The sequence below is a fragment of the Patiria miniata genome, unplaced genomic scaffold (assembly GCF_015706575.1).
Source record: "Patiria miniata isolate m_02_andy unplaced genomic scaffold, ASM1570657v1 HiC_scaffold_1, whole genome shotgun sequence".
Taxonomy (NCBI): Eukaryota; Metazoa; Echinodermata; class Asteroidea; order Valvatida; family Asterinidae; genus Patiria; species Patiria miniata.
This window is the reverse complement of record NW_024037047.1, coordinates 29,528,820-29,555,424: the sequence shown is the minus strand read 5'-3', so window position 1 is coordinate 29,555,424 and position 26,605 is coordinate 29,528,820. Positions and strand designations below refer to the sequence as shown.

The 26,605-nt window shown below is 41.1% G+C and overlaps 1 protein-coding gene across 4 annotated transcripts in view; it reads left to right on the top strand.

Moving 5' to 3' along the window:
* Positions 1-24,351, top strand: part of LOC119728197 (autism susceptibility gene 2 protein-like) — a 69,458-nt gene extending 45,107 nt beyond the window's left edge. For 3 of the 4 annotated variants that reach the window (XM_038200353.1, XM_038200345.1, XM_038200336.1), the window contains exons 6-13: positions 5,594-5,638; positions 11,105-11,200; positions 11,973-12,077; positions 13,680-13,745; positions 16,449-16,575; positions 17,849-17,995; positions 18,261-18,570; positions 18,768-24,351. In XM_038200353.1, the coding sequence (XP_038056281.1) occupies positions 5,594-5,638; positions 11,105-11,200; positions 11,973-12,077; positions 13,680-13,745; positions 16,449-16,575; positions 17,849-17,995; positions 18,261-18,570; positions 18,768-19,860 (1,989 nt within the window). In that variant the 3' untranslated portion in view covers positions 19,861-24,351. The remainder of the gene's footprint in view (positions 1-5,593; positions 5,639-11,104; positions 11,201-11,972; positions 12,078-13,679; positions 13,746-16,448; positions 16,576-17,848; positions 17,996-18,260; positions 18,571-18,767) is intronic. The other variant, XM_038200328.1, reaches the window with a different exon arrangement.
* The last annotated feature ends 2,254 nt before the right edge of the window (positions 24,352-26,605 follow it).

Sequence of the window (26,605 nt, the reverse complement as noted above, 5' to 3'; positions counted from 1 at the left end):
GGGGGGGGGGGCACTATGTGTAGGACACCAGAGGGCGCTATTGTGTAAAGTCTTAACGTAAATACTTGCCGCTCTTGGGAAATATGCATGGAAAAGTAGATTGCTCTACAGGTAAGTTTTCATTCGTAGACCCCTTCCACACTTCTGGGGGGGGGGGATTTTTCTTCCGATTATGTTTTTCTTATTCTTTCTTTTTCCCGTCTTCCCCCTCCCCCCCTTTTCTCTCTCCCCCCCCCCCCTTTCCATATTTATATCAGAGGTGATTGGGTTATAATTTGGGTTCTGTAACGTATGCCAGTAAGGTTTTGCCTTAAGTCAATTGATTGTCCAACAATTTGCAGTCTCGTTGCAAATGGTTCGCTTCAGTAGGATGACAGCGCTATGACATTTTGTCATGATCAAAATTGCCTGGCGACTTTCTTTCCTAATATATTATTTGTGAACCATGAAAAATTGCATTGATTGAAGTGCGAAACTGCACATCTCGTGGATACTTGATTTCGCAATGCGTAATGGGAAAGGGCATCTCCCATCATGCTATGTGTGTATAGACATGTTAAAACAAAAACTGTTTGCCACACTCAGGCTAAATTTCATACCATACAAATTCAAACAAAATTGTCCAAAATTTTGTGGAGTTTTCTTTAAGACATTCTTTTGTTCCCGGCTGTTCCTTTTTTGGTGCACTTTTTATTCCTGCCTTATGTTATAGAGCCATGAGTAACATCTGCATAATTCATTCATGATATTTTTTTGGGGGAAAAAAAAATGATCATGATTTTCTACGGTAGATGATTTAATGCCAACAATTACCATTCTACAGTTTATGAGAGTATATAAATGCACAAGATGTTTTTCTTGTTAGTGCATAATCTTTCTCAATTTAAATATTTGGATTTAGTTTGGTTGGGGGAACTGAATTTGATTAGTTTATATGGGAAAGCCATAGTAACATGGCAAGAAAGCTGTTTTCAAAGTATTTAAGTGATAAAAATCCTATTACATGTTCCCTTTAAACTTTCAGTTGTCACTTATCTCCTTACGCTTCCGATAATATTTTTTTCCATTGCCAGTTATCCAATTCCCCATTGATTTGTCAGTGTCAAAGGATATCGGAATGAAGATATCAAATCAAATTTCAGATTCATATCGTAAATTGGCGTAATTTGTGAAATAAATCGAATCAATTTGGGATAGATAATCTGTAAATAAGTCACATCCTCTTGGAGTAATCCTCACACTTCCACTTCCGGATGCGTCCTAAGTTGAGGCGTGGAGCTCTGCGGTCGATGCTGCTTGTAAGGGGAAAATTATTTCCGACAGGTTTAGCCCTGAATTGATTTGTTATCTTGACAGCTCATCCGTCCAAATCGTCCTTGAGTTTGACGTTGAGTCTTGAGCTTGGCCATGTCACAGAGAGCCTGCTATGGAAAGATTAGCCATGGATGGGTACATTGTTCACGTTATCATGAAGCTTCCACTTGCCTGAATGAGAATAACGGTCATGAAAACTGATTGAATGAAACGTTAACCCCAACCCTCAATCCTGCAAAATCCTCCAGGCAGTTTTGGAGGATTTTGGAGGATTGAGGCTAAATGGCGAAAAGTTTCGGTTGATATTGGAGGATGAATTGTGTCGAGTTTGTAGGCTGTACCCAGCATTGTTTATGTTCAGTCATGCATATTTGAGCCATGCATCATCTGCATTGCCTCAACCCATTAACAGTGGTTGTTGGAGGATTTTAAAGAATTGAGACAATGGGCACCCCTCCACTGAACAAATTCAAGAAATAACGCATGATTTCGGAGGTTTGAGGCTGAATCCAATTTTTACATGGTGGCAATTGGAGGATTTTGCAGGATTGAGGATGGTTCGTAGCCAAAAGGGCCTAGGGGTAGGGTCAATGAGCATTTTGTGTACAAATATTTAGTAAAATGGCTAGAGTGGAAAAAAGAATTCACCGAATTGCTGTTTGTCAACTACACTGCCCCCCAAAAAAATTGCTCTCTGAGCATGTATCCGTAAATTGGCCTTTCTGCAGAAAAAAAACACCAACAAACAACATTCTACAAATTTTCAAGTTGTTTTCTTAAAAGATGATTTACTTATTAAAGATAAAAGACATAATTCTTCTGATGATTTCTTCTTTTTTTATCAAGGTTATTTTCATTTTGGGAATTTGAAAATAGTGATATACCGGTACAGCACATAAATCACCAAGGGTGTGTATGTGTGTTGTGTGTGAGTTTGTTTCTGCATCCAATAGGGGACGTTGAACAATAGAGGACAATAGGGTCCCCAATTCCCTAGAGGTCCCCAATTTGGTGATCGTGTACAGAACATAAGGGAGGTCTTCCTAAAAAGTTAAAGTGCAACCAAAAGAGGGACAATAGGGGTCCCCGAATGCATGCAAATACACACTTGAGGCCTTTTCACACTATCTCCATTTCGAACCGTGTTGAAACCTACCCGGATCCAACCCGGTTCAGCCCGAGCATTTTTCGACACGGATCGGAGAGACGCGACGTTCAGACTGTCCTTTACGGGAACGGCCGCTACGTGAACCGTGTAACGTTCAATCCGGCTACGGCCCACGTGTATTCACACTACAAATTCTCGACACGGATCGCATTCGGCACAGGGTGCTGCGATGATTTTCTCAATCCCATAATGCATTGCGACGCACGCGGCTGCTGCGCGCACGAGGCTTATGGACAGGCCGGTGTGCAGCGTGAATTTACTACTCTGTGAAATACGGACCCATTGGTAGTATTGCGCATGCCTATTAGGAGAAGGACCTGTCACATGAAAGGGTTTGACCAATAATAAGAGAGTAAACGAATCCAATTTGGGAGTCCGATTTTTGTACGACACCAGCGCAGCTGTGTGCAATATTTCCAAAATGGCTCCGGTCATTTCGTTAGACGATTCGTTCTATTTAACATTAGAAATGTACATTTTTGGGGTACATTTTGCGGACCTAATACAAGCCCAGACTCGGTAAAGGATGCTCCATACACCGATACATTATTGGATGATAATTAGGGAGCGATTGTTTCGGGATCGGTGTTTGTGACGGCGATAGTGGTGGAGGGAAATATTATGCACGGCGTGTCAGATTTTCGGTAAAATGTTGGCCTCAACTCAACACGGATCGGCCGTGAGTGACTCAACCCGGGGCGGTTCACACTATCATTTTCGACACGGTTCACGCCGAAAAATGCAATTTCGATCCGGGTTGAGATTTTCAACCCTGGTCCCTCCCAGGGTTGATTTCGATCCGGCTAGAGCACTCTACCCGGGTCGGAACCGGGTTGAAATTTTAGAAGTGGGAAAAGGGTTGAAAAAATCTCGGGGTCGGAACCGGTTCCAACCCGGAGATTTTGGACAGTGTGAAAAGGCCTTTGTGGGCGGCCGTCACCGCGTTATGGGGAAGTTGTTTTTTTATTGTTAGGCAAATTAGGACCGTGTTATGGGAACTTCCTGCTGTCCCCACAGCATCTTCGGTCCCCATAGTACCATGGGACAACTTGTTACGGAACAAGAATGCGTGAAGTTGGTTGTTCACGAGCTGAGCGCAGGCCGGGCGTTGCCAGCAAAGCGAGTGACTCGCCCGCGATTCAAAAATCAGATTTTTTTTTTAGATATTGGCTGTGATTTACCAGCATTTCTTCTATCAGTTCTGTGTGAATGTTGGGAAGCACTCTTAACACCCTCTCCGTCATTGTTGATTTAAATTGATCTTCAAAGACTTAGTTTGGCTGTTGGAGGGAAAACGGGGATTATGCTCGAAAGCCTCACAGCTCAAAAGATTTGATTCTTAGCGAGTGAATAAGTGGGTTTGGAGCCGGGATTTTGCGCATGTCTGTGTGTGTGTTGTGATAACTCGATAATTTGGACCTAATCTCTTAAATTGAAATTTCCTGTGCGACGATGCCATGTGAGACGCCATTTAGGAGTGGGTATTTTTTCTTAAACGCTAAAAAAAGAAGAAGTCTTTCTTGTTTTATTCAATTTTTCTTGTTATGTAGCATATGACACGCTGTGAATACAAGACTGTCACAACATTTTTAAGTTTTGAAATGTCAAAATGTGCTGACTTTAAAACGGGGTCGTTGATTTGCAGACCTGGGTTAGATATACCGGTATACATGTATGTTAATATTTGTAAATGAACGATTTGTTTGTACTTAGAACACATTCGTTTGGGATCAAGATAGCTTGGATATTACGCCGGGGACAAAATGTATAACCTCGCCGGAAATGCCGGAAAGTTATCTATCTTGAGCTGCAGAATTAATCCAAATCTTTTCAGGAAGTCAATTCCCAAAGTTAACTGGATAGCATCATCCGCCAAAAACTCCGGCTCTTGCAAAGCATTCCCCCAAAGAATTGATCAGTAAAATTAACTCAATTTCCCCTGGATCTAAAGTGCCATATCCAGTACAAATGTTAATTGCCAGATTGAACCAAGATTCAACCAGTTTTTATTCAAGCCAGACTCCACTAACAAGATCAACTTTTAGATTTGAAAGTATTCTCAAGAAGAGTGACAACTTATCCTCCGATCTTTTCACAAATCATTGAAACCCCCCCTCTTCCCCCCACCCCCTTTTCCAGCTTCCCCCCCCCCCCCCCCATTTCTCTCTCTCATTCTTTCCGTTCCTTGGCCTTGACAGACTTTTAACAATCCACCAACCCCCTTTATGATTGGCAAGGAAATTGGCAGAGGAAATGAAACTAACGAGCAGTGGAACAGAGGGGCTGTTACTCACCCAATCCCCTAAGCCCTTGGTTAGGGGGAGGGGGGTGGGGGCAGTCCGTGTCGGTTATTTTCAGGGCGTGTTGATAAACCAAAGAGGGTGTATTGCGGGGGGGGGGGGGGGGGGGGGGTTACATCATCAAACTTTAGTTAATTTCCGCCTCTGCCCTTCCACCTGCCCATCCATTAAAAAAAAATTAAGTGAAATAATTATGCTAGGGTTAAAAAGGCTGAATACCAATAGAGAAAGTAACCTTGTTTTAGAACTAGTTCATTTTTTTGGTGTGTTTTTGATGGGATTGTGTTGTGGTAGATAAAGATATTTGTGGGGAGGAGAGTTTGCAAGGGGAGGGGGGGAAGGGGTGTTGCCAGGGAGAAGCTCTTAACAATTATGTACTAGACCTCCTAAAGGAGATTTGTTGTAGTAGGAAGTTCGAAACAAGTTACATGTATGGTAGGCCCTTCTTTTTTTTTTAAAGAATCTATTTTTTTTTTTTTTTAATCTCAAAGGCGCCTTTGTGTTTGTGTTTGCATTTTTCTGTGAGTTTTGTTTGCATTTTTGAGGGATTTTTTGGGAGGGAGAAAGGGGGTCATTAATGTGTTCTTGTATGTTGTATATTGTCAGCGTTGTTAGCGAAAATACAGATTAAGAGTTCACATTAAAATACTTACAGTTGTTTAGAATTAGCTTGACAAATTTGTGAGACATTTGTAAGATGCCCAGGAAACCAAACACAACATAGACTTGAGTTTATGCAAGAATGAACTTTTTTTATAATTGAGAAATTTTATATTCTCACTAAATTTTTGTTTATCTCTGTTTCTTGCAGTTTGACAATTACTCTGAAATAGATCCGGGATTGTTGCACCGCCATGTGAGTGGTCCTTCCCACAATTCCTCAAGAAAAAACACCCTCCCAAAAAAATACATGACGCTTACATTTCCTTCAGTCATCATTCATAATTCTCACTCTCACTATTATCAGTTGCAATAGTGCTAACTTTTGATAGCTTCAATCTTACATACTTGTATATCATTATCCTGCCCATACCTCGCCTATTGAGGGCGCTATTTACTCTTGGCAAACGGTATTTTGGGGGTTGATGATTCATGTAATTTGTCAAAGAAGTAGTTTTTCACCTTATTTCATGCTTTCAATTCTTGATTGACTGGGTTCGTGATTGAAATGTCATCATTAGACTTGTGTATAGTTTCATACTTGTAGATGCGTGTGCATAGAGCAGATATTTCCACTGTTTCTTCTCATATTTCTTGGACTGACCTCAAACCTAAATACTTTCCATCTTATGAGTGTCATTCATGCTTTCATCGAGTGATGCATGTCAGTGCAGTCTTAGCCATGTCCAAATCACTTGACTACTGCTTAAAATTACACACGTGTCAATAGGAAGCCGCTGCAGCCGGCTGAAGCCGCTTCCTATTGACACGTGCGTAATTTCCAGCCATATCCAATGACTTCGGACATAGCCGTAGTTTCTTCTATAGACTGAATTCTTTACTTCCGTCAAGTGTTGCTGTGATGACATCCTTCATGCGTAGACCATTCTAAACTGAATGACTTCCTGCTTATTTCATACACTCTCATTTTTCCTGTTAAAGATAATAAGAAAGTTGTATACTGTGTCCATCAGAATTGTAGTGAGCTGCCGACAAGTATAGAAATTTGTGTAATACTTGTAATTTGTAGGCTTGTAATACTTCAAGATGCAGTCCATCATTGCAGCTATCCAAAAAGTTACTGACATAATTATTGTTGCAAAACATACTTGGTTGAAAGATAGTAAGGGAACTAAGCTCCCTGTGAAATTGGTTTTTCTTGTACGCTGTCATTTTGAAGAAATCAATGAAAGAAGGCCTTTCCAATGACAAAAGATGGACTGTACCTTTAAGAGAGGGATGGGACTAGAACAGTAGCCTTACATGTAGGTTACAGAGCAGTAAGTAAACTGCCATAGAGCCCAGTGATAATTACGCCCACTTTCAAATGTATACTCTCAACTCTCCAAGGTGTTTGAGACACATCAAATCAAAGTTTGTTTCTTCATCTTTCTGTTAACTTTTGGGAGAAATTTCCATCCAAGGATGATCCCCCGAAAAGTAGTTCTGAAGCCCATATCTGTTTTGTAACATGACATCTACGCACCATTGCAAATTAGAGCGATTTTGGGCCCCATTTCACCCGAATTTCGCAGGAACACAAGTTGGCAGTCCTGTCCACGGCTTCCAACCTTCTTGTTAATAAACCCTCAAGTTCATGGCCCACAAAATGCTCTAATAGCGGAAAAAATTGAATCATGATTTGGCCCGCGTGGGCAATTTTGGGCTTACTGTCCTGCACCCATAGCGGTTGATTAGCGATTGGAGGTCTGTATGGGGGGGGGGGGGGGGGGGGGGGCTCATATTCTGGATGGTGGCAAACCTTGGAGTCAACTGAAAAAAAAGAATCTTCGTTTTTCCCTTCACCAAATGGGGGCACAAGGGGAAGAGGGTCAGCCTGGCCTGGAGCATAGAGGCTGTGCCCCCCTCTCCCTCCAAAGTTACACCACTTAAGCAGTGTGCACACGTCATTCAATTAACATATATTCAATTTAGTTTGTCAGGGGAGATTATCTTCGAAGTAAAGCAGGGATTTCCACAGATTACCGCAGATCTGTGGTCTAGTAAGCTCTCCTGAATCACCCGTTGCTCAGGCAGGAAGCATTATTTCTCCGAGGATATCAGTTGCATAAGTAGGATGCAGTTTGCAAGAGGGGACCTTGGAGAGGCAGGGTGGGGACATTCCACATTTTCAGTTTGTCCATAGTTATGAACAGTACAAAGCTGGGTTTTTTCTCTTCCAATTTCTGAAGTGCGGATTTGTGAATTGTGAGATATTTTGTCAAAACATAAAAACAAGTCTTACTATCGGTAAAATTGTACGTGTTCAATTCAGGGTGTGCGACCACACTTTCGGGTTGGTTTTGGAATGAAAGGGCATCGTAACAGGAACATTTTCACAATTTCAGTAGATAGACTTCGTTTTTGGGCGGAATTTTCAGAGTTTATTTCCCAGTTGAACCGAATCACTTAACAACTTCCTTTTGGATTGACTGAGTGGTCTTGTGTCAAGAGCAGTTAACGGTTGGTGCATGGATTATCAACAGCGAATCCCATAAGCAAAAGGCACCTGAAGTAGTTGTCCCATTTTCCTCTTCTTGTATATCAATTAGTTGGTTGAGCTATAGTGAAGCTTTTGAAACATTTTAGGACTACCAGGTGTTTGCTACATGTAGATCACCACTAGATATAGCAACCCATTTAGAAAACAAAGACTCATTTTTGTGAACATTGCGTAGTTTATCAGAAGCATTACCTCAACACACATATTAGATAACTTTGACCTATGTAGAGTCATCGCATCCATGTGTTCAAGTCTGTACTGTGTTGCCATGTTGTCTTCTTGTCCAACTTCTGTTCATTCAGAACTTCTCTCTATCTGTCATTGAAATCATTGTTTCTTCTGATAACTGTCTGACCATTGTGTATCATTTAGACATTAATATTAATAGCCAGGCCATCGTCATCAAGTCAGGGGACAGGGTTTCCCCCTCCTCAACAAAATCCATCTATTCCCAACCTCGTCCCCAGGGTGTCAAGCAGTACGCGCCACCACTACCTGCTCTCTCACCCTGGTAGTGGATCATTTGCGTGTGCAAAATTTTTCAACACGTATGCGAATGAGGAGTAGTCTGGTGCCTGCCTGTGCATTACATTAGCATTTGTTTTCGAATGCGGTGTTGGGGTAAAAAACAAGTAATTTGTCGCGCCGTGAGTTACGAAAACATGAGTGTTTTTGAAGTTAAAATGTTACAATCTTATCCTGCCAATATGCAGTATCACATTTCGTATTAATGTGATCAAATTGGAAATGAAAAAAAATATTTTTGAGAAGGCATGGACGTTATAATTCAAGAAAACGAAGTACTAACTGAAATTAAGACGCATCGTTGGAAAGGCCTTCTTTCGTTGATTTCTTCAAAAAGACAGCATGCCAGAAAGAATCGTTTCACAGGGAGTTTAGTCACCTTACTATCTTTCAACCAGGGAAGTTTTTCAACAATAATTACGTCAGTTACTTTTTGGATAGCTGCAATTGATGAACTGTAGCTTTAACTTGTAAGAACTTTTACAGTATCCCTTCCGAAAATCTCCAGTGAATCTAATAGGAAAATATACATTGCCAGAACAGGTGGCAGAATGAAGAGCTGTTTTGATCCCCTGTACTTGACCTCCGACCTCAGACCCGTCAGTCATCGCTCAGAGCCAGTGAATCATGCTCATACATGTAGATTGCGCCGAGCCATAGAATTCATATCCTATAGCCATATAGAGCATATAATCCAATTAGCGATCAGCCTAGGATTAGATGACTTGGGTAGACACGCAACCCAACAACATGCTTCTTTAGTTTTCTTATTTATTTTTTTACAAAAAAAAATGAAGAAAGTTATTCGAAAGGGAGCTAATGGTAAAATCATTAATGTTTGCAGCTGATGTTTAACACATGTTCTTGGCATTCATGTATCAGAATATTGTGACCACATCGCAGGAGCGGCTTTTTGGGCTGAGCGATATTTTCGCCAACTGGGTACATTTAAAACTAATATCCCAAATTGTCTGGTGACAAGTGTATCGCTTGTGTTTTGGACCCTTTGAACATACTTCGGTCAGATTGAATTTTGCATTGTCGAAAAAAAAAAGTGATGAGATAGATTTTCATGACTTTTTTACTTCATCACACGAACCATCGATTTTTGATCCAATCCATATACAAGGTGGTAAAAAAAAGAAGGAAACCTACTTTTGACAGCAATTGTCACCTACTTGTTGAGCATATTTCAAAACTTCAATTTAATGGTATTAAAGTATTGATCTTTAAACATAAGTGTCGAAAAAATGATTGCACATGCATATTTTGTCTCAGAGATATGGTAGTTTAAAAACTTCATGTGCCAAACCTGTTTGTCCATGGAGGACTTTATTCCATCCGCTTGACTGAGCTCCGGAGCTTGATTTGAAGACAAAAAAACACTACTCTAAACTTACACGTGGACAACAGTGATTTTTGTGACTTGTAATCAAATTAGCATAGTGACACTATTCTTGCGATTTTTTTAAAGATTTTTTTCACCATGTATGGTTGAAGAGCTATATTTCACTACATTATAAAAAAAAAAAACCAGTTCAAAAAAGTTAACTAAGTAGGTTAAAATTCCTGTCAAAAGTGGGTTTCCTTCTTTTTGCACCTCTCTCTAGAATTTTTAGCAATTTGCGACGTTATCACAATTTAGTTTGTATTCTAACACCAGAATTAGATCCAAGTTCCCAATTTTTTTTCTTCAAAAATGTGCCTGTTCTCTTTGTAAGAACTTCGCCGGTCTTAAGAAAAAAAATCCCTATGTTCATCTAAATTCCTTCAGAATTCCAGAGCCTCCCATCACACTGTGTTTTTCTCTTGTTTTCCCATTGATCAGTTCGATGTCGCAAATTCCCTGTAATACGCATCACAATGACAATAACAACTTGTAACTGAATTTTAGATTTTGAACAGATGGTCTAGAGATCATACGCAAATCTGATTCTATGCAAAACACCGACATGAACAATGCATGATATGTTTCAAAGTTATTGAATTTCAGTCTTTTTTGTATTTCAATCTTTTGATGGCCCGATGACATAATTCGTATTCTAAGCCATGTAATCTGATTCTGTACAGTCAGATGAACAACAACCACATTTCAATCTGCACGCTTGGTAATCGTGGGGGAAAAAAATGAAAGCATGTGACAGAAACCTAATCTCACTGTGGTTAGAAATAGGGTTTTTTCATGTTGTATTTTTTAGCCCACTTTAAAATACCTAAGTTGATCAATCAAAGCCCAAACCAGATATCTAGCTTTCGTTCCGTGTGAACTCACTCAACCCTGAATTTTGAAAATAACAACTGTTACAGCATAAAAAGTGTTTATAGATGAGAAAGTACTTTCACAGATCATCACTATCAATGAAATTTTTAAAGTCTTTGTGCAAATAATCTTCAGACACTCCAGGGCTAAAGTGTTTATCATGGCATAAAACAGGATTTTTCCAAATTAACTGTTAATAGGAAAGGCAGATGGGGGATATCCAGTGGTATGGTACTTACTTGCAAATGGCACAAGCTTGTCCATGGCTAGCTTCTAGAATTGCCTTGGGCTGAGCCATGTAAGGTTTCACATTATTGACCACAACTTGTTTTTAATCTGTCCTCCTTGTCTTGTCCCCTGACTTCTCTCTGCAGCTTGGGATTGGTTATCCTCCAGGCATGGCTCCCATTCTTCCACCTACCAGCATGGCCAACAGCTTCGGATCAGGAGCGTTCCAGCCCAAGGTACCGGTATGTTTTCAGTTGTTCAGTCTCTATAATTCCTTTTGCCGAGCCGATGATGATGTTTTTTTTTCTGTTGAATGAGTTTTGATGGGTGATCTTTAGCTGATGTATGTCGTGATACAAAATCAATTGTTCAAGCCAGTGAGATGTTACTTGACCAATGCTACATGTAGAAAGGATGATTATGGGCTCTGTGCGCAACCAGGAAAGGGCACTTTTTGACCACTTTCGAGAGCCCCATAAGGATGATTTTGGGCTCCTTGCACAACCACGAAAGGGCACTTTTTTCCCACTTTTGAGAGCCCCGCGGACAGGACACACTACGTGCGTGTACTGGTTCAAGCGTTAAACGTTAAGCTTACACGACAAATTAAAGCCATTGCATGTTCGTGTTTGAACCCAATGGTTTCCCCGAACTCTCCCTATCTTACCGGGGAGAGGGTACTTGTGCAAAGAGCCTATAACAATAATTTTGAATTTATTCAAATTGGTCCACATGCACTGTTTCATCCATTTTACATTTTGGAATCTGTTTGGGCAAACCAGGGAAAGAGAGATTTTGCATGATAACAAGAGCTACCACTGACTGGCAATTAGACCAGTTCCTGGTCCTTGGTATTCTCAACTTCCAAAAAAGAGGCAGGAACCCATCTTAGAAGTCCGAGCTCATGAGGAACTGTTGGTTTGTACTCACTCCCAACATTCGCTCATACCTAGACTGTGAAACTGGGGTTGAGCAAAGATGATGCATGTTTGTGTTGTTTTGTTCTCGATACAGCAAGCTCCACCACCAGAGCATCGGTCAGTCTTGGAGGGGGCGCTACACTTCAAAGGAGGGGCGGATCGACCCCCGGGGTTACCCCTGTCTAGGTTGTCCATGATGGTTAGTATAACTGCTTGCCTTGTTAAATTTATCGCTTACCTGGCCAATAACTGTACAAAGAAACCACGCTAAGTTGCTAAACATAGAAATTCACTAGGCAAAGAAATTTGCTAATATAACAGAAAATATTTGCCTAGCGATATCAGGCTACCAACAAAAATGACATGTTATTCGCAAGATGGAATTTTTGCATCGCGGTGATGTGAATTCAAGTTGGGTGTTGCCCTTAACTGACATATGTTTTATAAACACTGTATATTCAGTGTTGTCACTAATAATTGTGAAAAGAAAAGTATTCGGGTGGGACTCGAACCCACAACCTCATGCTTTCTAGTGCAGACATCTTACCACTCGCAGCTGAGCTTGCTGGAGCCAGCTGGCTGGTTCGAATCTGATACAGCAACGGGTACCACAACCAAACTATTCACTTTTGTCGTTGGTTCGAGTCCCGCCTGAGGAGTTTTATCTTTTTTCCTCACAATTACTCAGGACAACACATGAATTGTATTTTACTTGTGGCAGGAATACAGCCGACTTCTGCTCAGCGAATAATCTTATGAAGCCGTTTTCCTCGCATCACCATGAAATTGGTACCACAGGAACATTTCCAAGCAAAAAATCCGATGCAAAAAACACTATGATTTTCTTTGGCTCAGTTATTCAAAACTTGTCAAGCAAATTGTGAATAATAAGCACATTTTAGCATGCTGTCTTAAAAAAAGTTGTAGACCTCAACTGTACGTTCAAATTTTAAAAGCCCTTAATTTTTCATGTGACTTCAAATGCGACTTCAAAGTGCAGGTTCAAAATGCAGGTTGCTGCGACTTGCCAAAAGGCGTTTACATGTAAAACGGGTCACATTTGAAAAATTGTGATGCACAAAATGCTCGCATGTTGGAGCTGTTAGTGGGGTCAATAGTTCACAAATATGATCAAATCATCGTGGGGAGAATAATTTGTCTCACAAACCTCCTCTTGCCAACCATTGCTCTGAGCAAACTTGCATGTAACTTCTTTTTTCTCCTAACATGCAATGAGTCATGGATAAAGTGCTCTTATAATGTAACGGTCTGTCGCAGGGGCATGAAACGGAATCCGTGGCCAACATGACCAACACTTGCCGCCCTCAAGGTAGAGAGGAACAAATGATCGTAGAACCTGAGAAGAGACTTTTTGCCAGGAATTATTCTCCCTTCTTGATTTCGTCTCTGGGAATATTTCATGAATAATATGTGAATGTTCTAGCAAAATGAGACAGAACTGGGCAGAGGTCGAAGTGACGGTTTGCAGGTAATAGGAAAGAGAATACAATTGTCCTTCCAATACTGTTTGTTGCGATTCAATCGGACATTCTGTTGACAAGTAATGGCTGATAAAAAGTTTGCATTTCAAACATGTAAAAAAAAATTAAAGTAAAATAACAAATCACCTCCTTATTTGCTTTGGTTTCTAATTTTTTTGCATTTTTCTCCACTACGGACTGTGCCCAGTTCCGTCTCGTTTTGCCAAAATGCCTCAAGTATACAATCCTCAAAAACCATTTAAATTGGATTGGTTGAATTTCATAATTTCATAATTTATTTATTTTTTGTTGATTTCCAGAAACCTGGTAAATGGTGTGCTGCCCACGTCAACGTTGCGTGGTTGATCTATCATCAACAGCAAAAGGTGAGATTTTCTTTTTATTCCCATTTTTTTTCTCGGGGCATTGCAGTGATTCAATGCACAAGCAAAATGAATCGAGTGGAAAACTCTCAATCGCCCGAGGACAAAAACTGGTAGATCCTAAGCTACATTGGCCCGATGGGGTTGCAAGACCGGCCCTACCATCTGTGAGTGCAGAGAAGCAGACCACATCATGGATCACTGCCTCAAATGGCCACTACTACCCCACCCATGCAGCTCCAAGGACCTTGCAAACTACACCACTAACGCAAAACACTGCATGGACAAATAGAAAACAATCATGTGATGCTTTGAAGATACGAAAAGAAGAAAAATGCACAAGCATGCCTTCACGCAGTTACACAAAGAGAGTGAAAGTCGGTTCATACTTCATGCGAATGCGATGCAAAGTTGACGTCAAGAAGCATTTACTGCAAACTGTGTTCATCTTTTTGCCAATTCGCAGCATTCTGGGGTTTTCCTCCCACCACTAAAACTGTAATTGGGCAATTCCACGGTAACGGAAGGACATTTTCACTCATTAAACAAAATTTCAAATGTGTGTATCACAGACACTGTTCATAGTTACAGTAAACAAATGTCACAATTGTATTGCTATAATGCTACTTTCATTTTCCACACTTTTGGGGGGCATGAATGCCTCCCGTTTATGAATTATGAATATTAATGAGGTCGGTAACGGAAGGACGGTAAAACGGACAAGGGTTTTCCAACTTACTCGCGTTTTGCGTAAACTCTGTGAATTTTATGGGGCAATTATATTTTAAAGGTAGGAAATGGAATCCCTGAAGCTTTATCTATACTATACCGCCTTTCATTTGACTTTAAGTGTTTCGGTAATATAATTACAACGTTTTAAGCAGATTATAATTTGGTAACGGAAGGACGGTAACGGAAGGACAAAAGGTTTACTCAATTATAGCATGAACAAAATGTGAATTTACACTAATTATACAAGTGAAACAAATTGCTGAAATGTGTAACTGAATGTGAAATCAACAATATGCAGACCTGGCATAAATAATTATACCCAAGAAACTATTGAGATAAAGATAAAAGCCTGCTAATTAATGATAACAAAAGAAAAACGAAAACAACCCAAAACACATAATTCACGAACACAGGACTACTACAGAAATAGACTTCAAACCCATCACCTCAATCCTTAAAAGTTGAAATACACAGTATTTGAACTCTTGAGTATATTGGTTACATGTTCACCAACAACTTTTAATAATAATACCAGTAGGTTCAAAGGTTTACCTAAAGGGTGGGGGGGCGACCAGCCTACATGTACATTTAAGGTAAAAACATCTACCGGTAGAACTGATGGCTTCAGTTAGGTGTTGCTTTTAATTGAACTCTAAAATCAATGTTTGAAATCAAATTACAATGATTTAGAGTAGTAACAGTTAATTTTTAAACATCCAAACTGAAATTGTTAACTTGGGCATAATTTGTCAAAGATTGCACCTCACATGTCTTACACATGTAAATTGAATGAAAGTGCCCCAAAGTACCGGTACTTTCTGCCATCTCATTTTTGACTTAATTTGCTTCTGGAATGGCTTCACAGAATTCGTATCTTTCTCTATTGTCCATGAATGCTGATGGCAGCAACTTTATGATTTGATTTTCTGCAACAACTCCATACATGTACAAGTACTGGTACATCGGCATATATGTACATGTACATTGTACATGTTGTACATGCCTGTGCCTTCCTTTGTAATAAACACCTTGCCCTGCTTATCCCGCTTTTGTGAAGGTGGGTCACATGAATGTCCTTTCAATGCTCATTATACATGCATGTATTTGCAGTGATTTTCATTTTTCAAACATGAGCGCAAATGTCGTAACATTTGATAAAAATACGATTTGTCCTTCCGTTACCGTCCTTCCGTTACCAATTTGGTAACGGAAGGACGTGATTTAATTAATTGTAATTAAAAAACGAGAAGTACAGCAGTGTCAGTTATAATGTCATATTGAAGGCCTACCTAAACTTGCTTTGCACAATAACTTTCAATGCATTCATACTGCAAGTTTTAAAAATAAATTAAAAATATGTATTTTTTCAGTAACGGAAGGACATTTTCGAAGGCTGAAATATTAGAAGTCACTGAAGCAAAACAAATTACGCAAAATGCTAAAAACAAGTTTTAGTCGGTTTTTCAAGACCAATACATTCTCATGACAGAAACTGATGGCATTAGTACATATTTTTGTGTGTCTATTGGTAGAATACTTTCATATCACTATTAATCACATTTTTAGGCTTAAAACAGGATTATTACATAAATTATTACATAAATAAAATTCCGACTTCAAATCTTGAAAATATAGACTTTTACCTTTCATTTGATGCCAAATTTGTTTAAGTCACATGTATTTGAATTTTTTGGTGTCATGTCCACTTTGGTGTGGAATTGCCCAATTTCCTTCCACATCTTCTACCTAGGGACTAAGTCGAGAGACTTTCGTGGGTTATCCCGGCCAATTGCCGAATAATTACAAACAAACACGAGCTATTCAAGTGAACGGTGACAAAGGCTTTCCTTAGTTATTGTACATCCCTGTTACTTGTGACTGGACTTGTGACGGGACGGGACTAAAACACTGCTTTCTTCTTCACTAAAAAAATATGTCATTCTGTGTTATCTTCTTATTTTTTTCAAATCTCAGGCCAAGGCAGATGCCCAGAAGGATCAGTTAGGCAAGGCCGATCCGTTTGCCGGCCGGCCTCCCACTCACCTGTTCTCACCCCACAGACCGCCAGACTTGCCCATGCAAACCAGCCTCTTCCCTCACGGTAAGCACCCAAAAATACTGCTTAGCAGATTGATGTAGTTATCAGAAATCAGCATGACATTTAAGCTGGCATGCCATTCCTGGGGCTTCTTCCAATGGGGTGCTGTTCAAACCGGAAACTTTCAGACAATAGGTGGCGCTCTTCAACACGGCACGACATTCATGGGCACGACATTCATGTAAACAAGGGCACTCGTGAAAAATGGCACTCGTTAAAAAGGGCTATCAACAGAAAATGTTGAGTTGCAAAATAGAGTTGTATCCCGTTGTCCAGTTTCACCTTCCCGATTTGCTTCTATCACCGTCCCGATTTTGCTTTTCAAAATTCCATCCCGTAGGGCTCGCTCAATGACGGCTATCTCTGTAGGAGAATGGCAACTGCGTATTTTACGTAATCAAGCACACATTGCGCAGTGTCGAAAATGTTCCAAACACGCGTGCTTGTTGCTCGAATTGTGTTGGAAATACGACGCAGCCGATGCGCATAATGCAAGTTGACGCTCAAAATGCCGATGCACGTGGATGGTCTGTAGGAAATGAAGTAATTTGAACGAGACCTATTTCAATCACTCAGCGCACCCCCCCCCCCCTCTTTGGTTACGCTACTGGTGAAAAATTGCCCATTATTTGATCACAAGCAGTGTACTAACTAAAAAATGAAACATGTCGGTACTGTCTGTGTCTGCTAAGCAGATACACTTATTGTAAGCAATCCCTCTCTCTATCTTCATAACCTGCCGGCTTAGCTTAATTGGTATTGTCAGTTACGTTCCCTTGGATATGTATGTACATTGGGCATTTCATAAATTTGTTATCCAATTTTGTTTGGTTCATGTTACATCTGATATAAGATTTTGTAAATTCAGGACACGTTCTTTAACGCCTTCTATCTCCAAGAGTGATTATGTAAAGCAAAGTGCCTGCCAAATAAATAATCAAAAATACTTTGAAGTCAATTTTAACAATTACTTGTATGGGGAATTTGCACAGGTTAGGTGTAACAGGGACACTCAAAAATGTCACACGTTTGAACCCCAAATTTATGGAATGACCCATATGTACATGTGTTGGCAAGAACTGCACCTTCTTAGCGTCAATTAGAAATGTTGTCAGTGTATGGATCTTATAAAAGGACATCATTTCAACATCAGTGCCAGTGTCAAAGGGATGGTTACTAGAATGTTTTGAAATCTTTTAACACCACACAAAATAATTAAACACCCCCCCCCCCACTTAAATAAATTGTTGTCATCATTGTTTCATTTATTGAACAGGTGGCCCTGGAGGTCCCCACACCCAGCTAGGAGCAAACCCCCACCATGGACCCTTCCTCAACTCCTCCCCGGGTCAGTTTGGCCTACCTCCGGTAGCTCGGGCCGGCAGCTATCCTCCAACCTTCGGCTTTCAATTGGCTAATCCTGGTAAGTTTAGTCCAAAAAACTTCTCACATCAGTTTGACATGGTGTGCAAGCACACTGTTGAAGATTGAGTTTGGTCCTTCACTTGTATTTTTTCTCAAAAGCTCTTTGTACCCAGTACTGTCTGAGAGCTTGTGTTAAAAGAACTCACAATTTCAACCTGGTGGGATTCGAACCCATGACAGTGACCTAGTGCAGATGTCTCAAGCACTCTACCACCCAAATTAACATTTGTGACTTGGGATCTGTCTGGTACCCCCCTCCTTAGGTTCTAACCCAGCTCACCTGAGCGGCTTCTTGAATGGCCGTGAGATGCTAGGTGTGCCTCCTGGCCTGGTCAGCCCTCACCACCCCGCCTGGAATCGCCTCCATCGCACCCCACCGGGCTTTCCCCCGGGGCCCCCGCCGCCGGGCTGGTCCAAACCCGACGCAGAGAGGCTGAAGGAAGGATTCCACATCGACTTTGACCGGGAACGGGCTAAGGAAGAAGAGAGGAACCGGGAACGAGAACGGGAAAGGGAACGGGAGAGGGAACGGGAAAGAGAGCGCGAGCGGGAAAGGGATAAAGAAAGAGAAAGGTGAGAATCCCTTTTTAAATTAAATAAGATCGTTGCATTTGCATAAAGATCGTTGCATTACTTTTATTGGTATTGTAACCCCCGATTAATGGGGATCGGAACATTCATTCATTAATGCATTGTCTTTCTTGAAAGGTATTTTTCTTTGCTGTGGATCGTTTACTTCTCTAACCTTTATGGATTTTCACTGTTCACAGGGAGCGGAGAGACAGCGAGTCAAGACCAGGAAAGAAAGAAAGAATCTCTCCCGTTCCACACAGCTGGCCCAACGATTCCGAGCACCGTCGCGAGGAACGTGATTCCAGCAAAACTGTCCAGAACCACGACAGAGGGCTCTCGCGGGACGGGGAGCACCATCCCCACGAATCCCGACTAGGCTCAGTCGAGCACCCCCGGAATCGGGAGTTTTCCTCCAGGTCGCCGATCAGGGACTCGCATTACCGGCCGAGCAGCGACGGCCTACACGCTAATAAGTCAGAGAGCGCGTTCAACAATGTGCACGGCTTGCTGGTTGGGAAGGAGGAACGTAAGGAAACGGGAGCGTCATCGGAGAAGGAACGAGCATTGCACAACTCGCATCCCAACTTGCATCCCGCCATGAGTATGGCACCCGGGATGTCCCTGTTTGAACGCAGTCGCTTGGCAGGGCAGTTAGGAGCACCCCAGTTTCACCCAATGGAGAGACACCCGGCGCCAGGACTCTCCCCCTGGGATCCCTTCGGACGAGGGTTGGAAGCCCTGCATCGTGAGCAAGGCTTAGTCCGGCCTGATCTGAGGGAATATGAGCGAGACCGCATGATGCGGGCCACCCTCCAGCCCATGGGCCCGTTAGTAGATCACGAACGATTCCGGGATCGGGAGCCACACGACTTCACCCGTGACAACCCCATTGGACTGGACCCCTTGCGTCGCCTGGAGCAGGAACGCATCCAGCATTACATGGAGGAGAGGGAACGCATGATCCGCGACGAAGCTGAGCGAGTACGGATACTCCAAGGCGTAGACCCAGCACTCTGCTTACAACCACGCCCCATGGGGTTAATGCCCCCAGTGTCCTCTGGACCATTCCGTAACGGTATGATGTACCCAAACAATGTTCACAGGAACGGTTCACCGTCCACGGCCCCCCAACCTCCCCCTCTCATCCCGTCGACGAGCATTGGTTTAAATCCAAGGAGTCGGACATCCTCTCCTAGCTTAGCGTTGCCTCCCGGTGCAAGGAACTCATCGCCCGCCGAGTCCTCGGCACAAAAAGACAAACACTTGGAGAAAGATGCTCACTCAAGATAAACCGGCACTTTCCAGTCTTTTTTTCAATTGCCATTTTTCTTTCCCTTTTGAGGGAAACGGAAAAAAAAAAAAAAACTGTCATCGCTTTTTTGAGAATGCTGAAACGGACATCACTGCAAGGAAACTGGTTGGGATATCTCGCAGGATCTTTGTTCCTTGGATCATACACCATACATGCTTGGAAGATAAACTTGATCCAAAACATTTATTCAAAGCGCTCTCAATTTTTGTTATCTCATTTTTTAAAATCTCCTTAATGTATGCAACATTTTTAAAATATTTCAATTTTTTTAAGCAAGCTTTGGTATACATCTAGTTGTTTTCATTGAGACAAAAATTTCCATCATTCATTTCAGGGTAGTGCATTTTAGGAGCACATTTTTAGGTTGAATCTTTTTTTAAGAACTATTGGGACTTGAAATTACAAGGATTTTAGAGGGAAAAAACACCATTTTTTATTACATCCCTTTAGTGTATCCAATACAATTCAATTGTTTTTAAGTTGAAGACAACTTTCATTCGTTTGAGGATTGTCTTGTTCCTTGTCAAAATTTGAATGACTGAGAGACTCCTGAAATATATTTGAAAAATGCTCACCAATGGCTTTAACAAAATGTCTTGAAAAAAGACCATCTTTGGGCTGAAATGTTTAACACTATTAAGTCTTAAATTTAGCATGGGGCATTCAATGTCGATGGCTTACAGTTGTATAAATAGGATTAGCTTTATGTCTGAAATATGGCACGAGCAGGATTGAAGCAAGAACGGTGTCCGAATCACTCGGCTTCGGTCGGTAGTGACACATGTGTCTATTGTAGTGGTTTTGGCTGCTTGCATAGACACCAGCCGTAGTCACGTAATCCAGACACGGACATAGAGAGGGTTTTCACGTGATGTCAGTGCGGCCACTGCCATTCTTTCATACACAAATCTCTTTCCAAATTACACAGAGTATTTTTCCACCAAGTGTGCAGCAAGAAGCGGATGAAAAGGGTCAGGAAAAGGGTTTTGAAAAACCTATACGGTCTGTGCATGCCTTGGCCCTCCATTGGCGTATTGGCACACAGATAAAAGCCTGGTTCCAAATTCACGGAGCCGCTAAGCGTAAAAACGTGCTTAGCACAGAAATGACTTCTAGCACCCGATTTCATGAGACTCATTGAAACTTGCAATGCATTGCACTTGCAGCGCTGCGATGCGTCGTATTCCTGCGATGTATCCTGCGATTCATTTCACAAAACCCGTCAAAAAGTGTGACACGTTAGAGGTGTATTTACAGCACGGCACAGTGACTATTTCATGTATACTAGGACAGAAATTATTTAAATAGTCATCTGATATTCAGGTAAGAGTTGTCTGATTTTCTCACGTTGCATATTCCATTTACAACCAGTGTTGTAGGCCAGTCCATCGCGAGTCCGTGCAAGTCCATCACAAGTCCATCAGTAAGTCCATCACAAGTCCATTACAAGTCCATCACAAGTCCATCACAAGTCCATCACAAGTTCTTCAGTCCCAAGTCAAGGCACTAGCTATTCAAATGAACTGTTGCAAAAACATTCCTTTGTCATCGTCATCAAGTTACTTGTGATTGGACTTATGAAAGGACTCGTGATGGACTCGACTACATAACTGTTTACAGCTTCACCACATACATTGTCTTGGTATTGTGGTCTCATTTATTTAATTTGTTATGGCTTAAAACTGGCTTTGACGAGATGCTTGACATCTTGTGATGACCAAGGACACGTCGTAACTTGTGTCTTGTGTCGAACCTTTCCACTCCAGTTACGACGTGTCACAGCGCTTTTTTGAAATCGGGTGCTGAGCAAAAAACACAGGTTACAAACAAATGTTTGTTCTGATGCATATCGCTTGTGACCCCTTATGATCTCAGCTGATTTTTTGTGTGCTTTAAACATACATTAGCACAGCTGTATTTGTTGTGCGAGGCGGGACCATAAAATCTGGCCCTGGTTGTTCACACATTCCTGGTTGCCATCAAATCCTGTGATGTAAAGCTTTGAACAAACTGTAGATCTATGCCCAAAATTTAGTAATGAAATCTGCACTGTATTGATCACAAGCAGATTTAGAATCGCAGTAGCGTTTGACTCCAATTATGGCATTATTGTAGTAGAGTCCATCGCAAGTCCACAAATAGTCTTAATTCAAGCCTGGATTTGGTTATATTCCACTTACACAGCTTGTCCCTGACTAGTCTGAGGATTATACATTCTGATACATCTGAGCTTGCAAATTTTATGCGAGTGGGCTTTAGAAATTGTGACGTCATTTCGAGCAGCAAATCAGCCTAAGCTGTTGATTGGTCAACAGCTGCCATTTTTTTGTAATACAACAACGGGTTAATACCGAGGACCCGATAGAAGGCTCCCGCTGAATGGTCAGAGTCTGAAGGTCAAGACGCAGTCTTGTTTTGCATCATTAATCGTCAAATCTGCACAAATATCACAGACACTTGTGTGCAAGGAGCTTGTCCCTGACAAGGTTGCTATCAACATTTGAATCCAATCCAGACTTGGGAACTTCAGCAGCGCTACTCAGGAAATTTTCAAGCATACCTCACTTGCACTGTATTCAAGCTAATGCACGTGTGTGTGTGATGTGTGCTCGGAATTCGGATTTATCTTGTGGACTGAATTCTACTCCCATGGCAGCTTTACTGTCCTTGTCACAGACCAGCTGTAGGGTAACAACAAATCCAAATTTAAACTTGGACCAAGACTAGTCTTCACAAGCCCATTACAACCGCAGTCTCAAGTCAAGCCGTTCAGGTCAACTGTGACGAAAACATTCCCTTGTTATTGTTCATCGACGTTTGTTATTATTTATCAACTTTTAATTGTGATCCGGCTTTGTGAATCGACTTTTGATTTTCTTGTGGCCTGACTTGTGACTGGACTTGTTCTGGAAACAGAAAGCTAATATCACAACTTTACCGTGAGCTATCAATCTCCTCTATGAAATTGGACTCGGTTTTATGCTGCAACATATGGGGAAAAAGGGTTAAAAATGTGGTTAACAGAGCGCCGTCGGTAAATGGTTGTGAAACAGCTGTCAAAACTAGGTTTGGATGGACTATTGATTGTGTTGCATTTTTATCAATCAAAACTTCAAGACGCTGTTTGCTGGAATACAGAGCCTACGTTCAAAGCGCTGCTTACCAGCCGAATTTGTGCTTAGCAATCCTCCATCTATTCCAAAGAGGCCATAAGCAGTAAGCACAGCAATAGCACGCTTAACCCTAGAGGGAAAAGTTGCTTAAATTGATGACATAATATAAATCTCCATGCGCGCAAAAATTAGTACGTCCACGCCATGAAATGGTGATTAAGTAGCAGCATAGTTTTCTGCCATTGTAAACACAATTTTTTTGCTGTTAAGCAGTGCTCTGAAAGTGGGCCCAAAGGAATCTGGGATAATATCTATGACAACAATTTGACCACACTCATCACTGGTCCAAACTCGGTTTTCGTGTGCGTGTGTGTTTGTTCAGTTTCTATTTTTTTTTTTTTTACACTTGTTGGCATCTGTGTGTTGGCCGTCAAGTGCAGTGAATGCACAAGAGACAAAAAGGCCAACTACAGATATCTGTTGGTCACAATAAGAATTCTGTCGGGTAATGACAAAATGGTCCTACAAGAGTTAGCAAGTCAAAAATTTGTGTGCTTATAGCTTTCAGGTACACAATAATAATATTGTAAAATATTTGGGGAGTTCAGATTGGTTCTCATTTTAAAGGTTTTTATTTTTAAGTATTCTTTCAAAGTTTGAAATATTTCTTATGTGTCAAATTTCACTTTTTATTATTTTGCCAATATTTCTCCCCCAACTGATAAGATGCCAATATTTTTGGTTTGGTTCAAAACGTTAAACTTTCAAGCATTATGGTAAACTGTACAGTTGTATGATATTTCCATATCGGAAGAAGGTGTAAGATATTTGCATCCTGAATTTGCATATTTAATGTGATTGGTTGGTTTAGAATGGTGTCATTTCAGCTGCTAAGACAATAGGATCATTGTTCCTTCCACGTACAGATTAGACTTGCCCAAGTCTGCCATTGGCTTGAACTTTTGGCCACAAATTGAATAACACTGTTCACAAATGAATTTCAGAAGTAAAAAAGAAACATTCTCGGGCAAGTCTAGGCCAACGAAATGAACAAGATAGGGGACAGTTTAATACTTGGCTGACTATAAGAAAATGTCTTTGTTATTGTTAGTAATAAATTTATCTCTTTTTGTACAAAATTATTATCTGCCATTTTTAGTGGCAGACGTTTGTGTATAATAGAAAGGAACTTCTTTTTTTCTAGATAGATACAAAGTTATATGTTATTGTTGAAAGAATGTGACACCCACTCAAAAAAAAATCTTGTCAACTCAATTTATGAATTATTTTGTAGCTTTGGGTACCGTTCATACAGGTGCCATGAACAATAAAAACTTCAAAACGTGAACTCCTGAATCTCAGTTATATATTATTTGTAACTTATGTATTCTTTCGTGTGGTGACAGTTTGCGTGGGGCAGTAAAAAAAATTGTGCGTGCGAATTGGAATGTGTCCTGGCATCCACCAGGCCTTTTTCCTGCAAGTTTCAAGGAATTTCACCTTGCTAGAAAGATGCCTTAAGAGCCCTAGAACGCATTCCAAATGGATTGGTAGACAAATGTGCTATTAAAGGGGAAATTCTGTCGAAAAATTAAGTAAAATCGCTCAAAATATTACCTTTTTTTCCCTCCACAAATTGACAATTTTTGCCCAAATCTTCAAAATGATGTGTGTTAGAGTTTTGATTGATGTTCCTCTTGCATCCAGATGAATTTCTGCCTTGTTTTGAGAAGAGTCAATTTTTGGCCGATTTTGACTAAAAATGTAAGGCTAACCCCTTGCAATTTTTTCAATTTTGGCCAAAAAAATGAAATTTCCTGAAAGTTGCTAGAAAGATGCCTTAAGGGCTCTAGAACGCATTCCAAATCGATTGCTGGACAGATGTGCTATTAAAGGGGAAATTCTGTCGAAAAATTGATGAAAAAACATTCAAAAAATTACTTTTATTTCTCCAAAAATTTGCGATTTTTGCACAAATCTTCAAAATGATGTGTGTTAGAGTATTGATTGATGTTCCTCTTGCATCCAGATGAATTTCTGCCTTGTTTTGAGAAAAGTCATTTTTTGGCCGATTTTGACCAAAAATGTAAGGCTAACCCCTTGCATTTTTTTTGCAATTTTGTCCAAAAAATGAAATTTCCTGAAAGTTGTTAGAAAGATGACTCAAGGGCCCTAGAACGCATTCCAAATCGATTGCTGGACAGATGTGCTATTAAAGGGGAAATTCTGTCGAAAAATTAAGATAAAAAAGTATGTACCGCTAGAGGCGACCATCAATAGTCGCCCCTAGAAGTAGGCACCGCTAGAGGTGACCATCAATATCGCCCCTAAAGGTAGGTACCGCTGGAGGCGACTGTCAATAGTCGCCCCTAGAGGTACGTACCGCTAGAGGCGACCATCAATAGTCACCCCTAGAAGTAGGTACCGCTAGAGGCGACCATCAATAGTCGCCGCTAGAGGTACGTACCGCTAGAGGCGACCATCAATAGTCGCCGCTAGAGGTACGTACCGCTAGAGGCGACCATCAATAGTCGCCCCTAGAGGTACGTACCGCTAGAGGCGACCATCAATAGTCGCCCCTAGAAGTACGTACCGCCAGAGGCGACCATCAATAGTCGCCCCTAGAGGTACGTACCGTCAGAGGCGACCATCAATAGTCGCCCCTAGAGGTACGTACCGCTAGAGGCGACCATCAATAGTCGCCGCTAGAGGTACGTACCGCTAGAGGCGACCATCAATAGTCGCCCCTAGAAGTAGGCACCGCTAGAGGCGACCATCAATAGTCGCCCCTAGAAGTGTGTTCCGCTAGAGGCGACCATCAATAGTCGCCCCTAGAAGTAGGCACCGCTAGAGGCGACCATCAATATCGCCCCTAAAGGTAGGTACCGCTGGAGGCGACCGTCAATAGTCGCCCCTAGAGGTACGTACCGCTAGAGGCGACCATCAATAGTCGCCCCTAGAAGTAGGCACCGCTAGAGGCGACCATCAATAGTCGCCCCTAGAAGTAGGTTCCGCTAGAGGCGACCATCAATAGTCGCCCCTAGAGGTACGTAAAGATGAAATTCTGTGAAAAAAATTAAGGTAAAAATTAATATCGAAAAATTAAGGTAAAATCGCTCAAAATATTACCTTTTTTTCCCTCCACAAATTGACGATTTTTGCCCAAATCTTCAAAATGATGTGTGTTAGAGTATTGATTGATGTTCCTCTTGCATCCAGATGAATTTCTGCCTTGTTTTGAGAAAAGTAAATTTTTGGCCGATTTTGTCTAAAAATGTAAGGCTAACCCCTTGCAATTTTTTTCAATTTTGGCCAAAAAATGAAATTTCCTGAAAGTTGCTAGAAAGATGCCTTCAGGGCCCTAGAACGTATTCCAAATCGATTGCTGGACAGATGTGCTATTGAAAGGGAAATCCCGTCGCAAAATTGAAGTAAAATCGCTCAAAAAATAACCTTTTTTTCTCCGAAAATTGACGATTTTTGCCCAAATCTTCAAAATGATGTGTGTTAGAGTATTAACTGATGTTCCTCTCGCATCCAGATGAATTTCTGCCTTGTTTTGAGAAAAGTCAATTTTTGGCCAAATTTGACTAAAAATGTAAGGCTAACC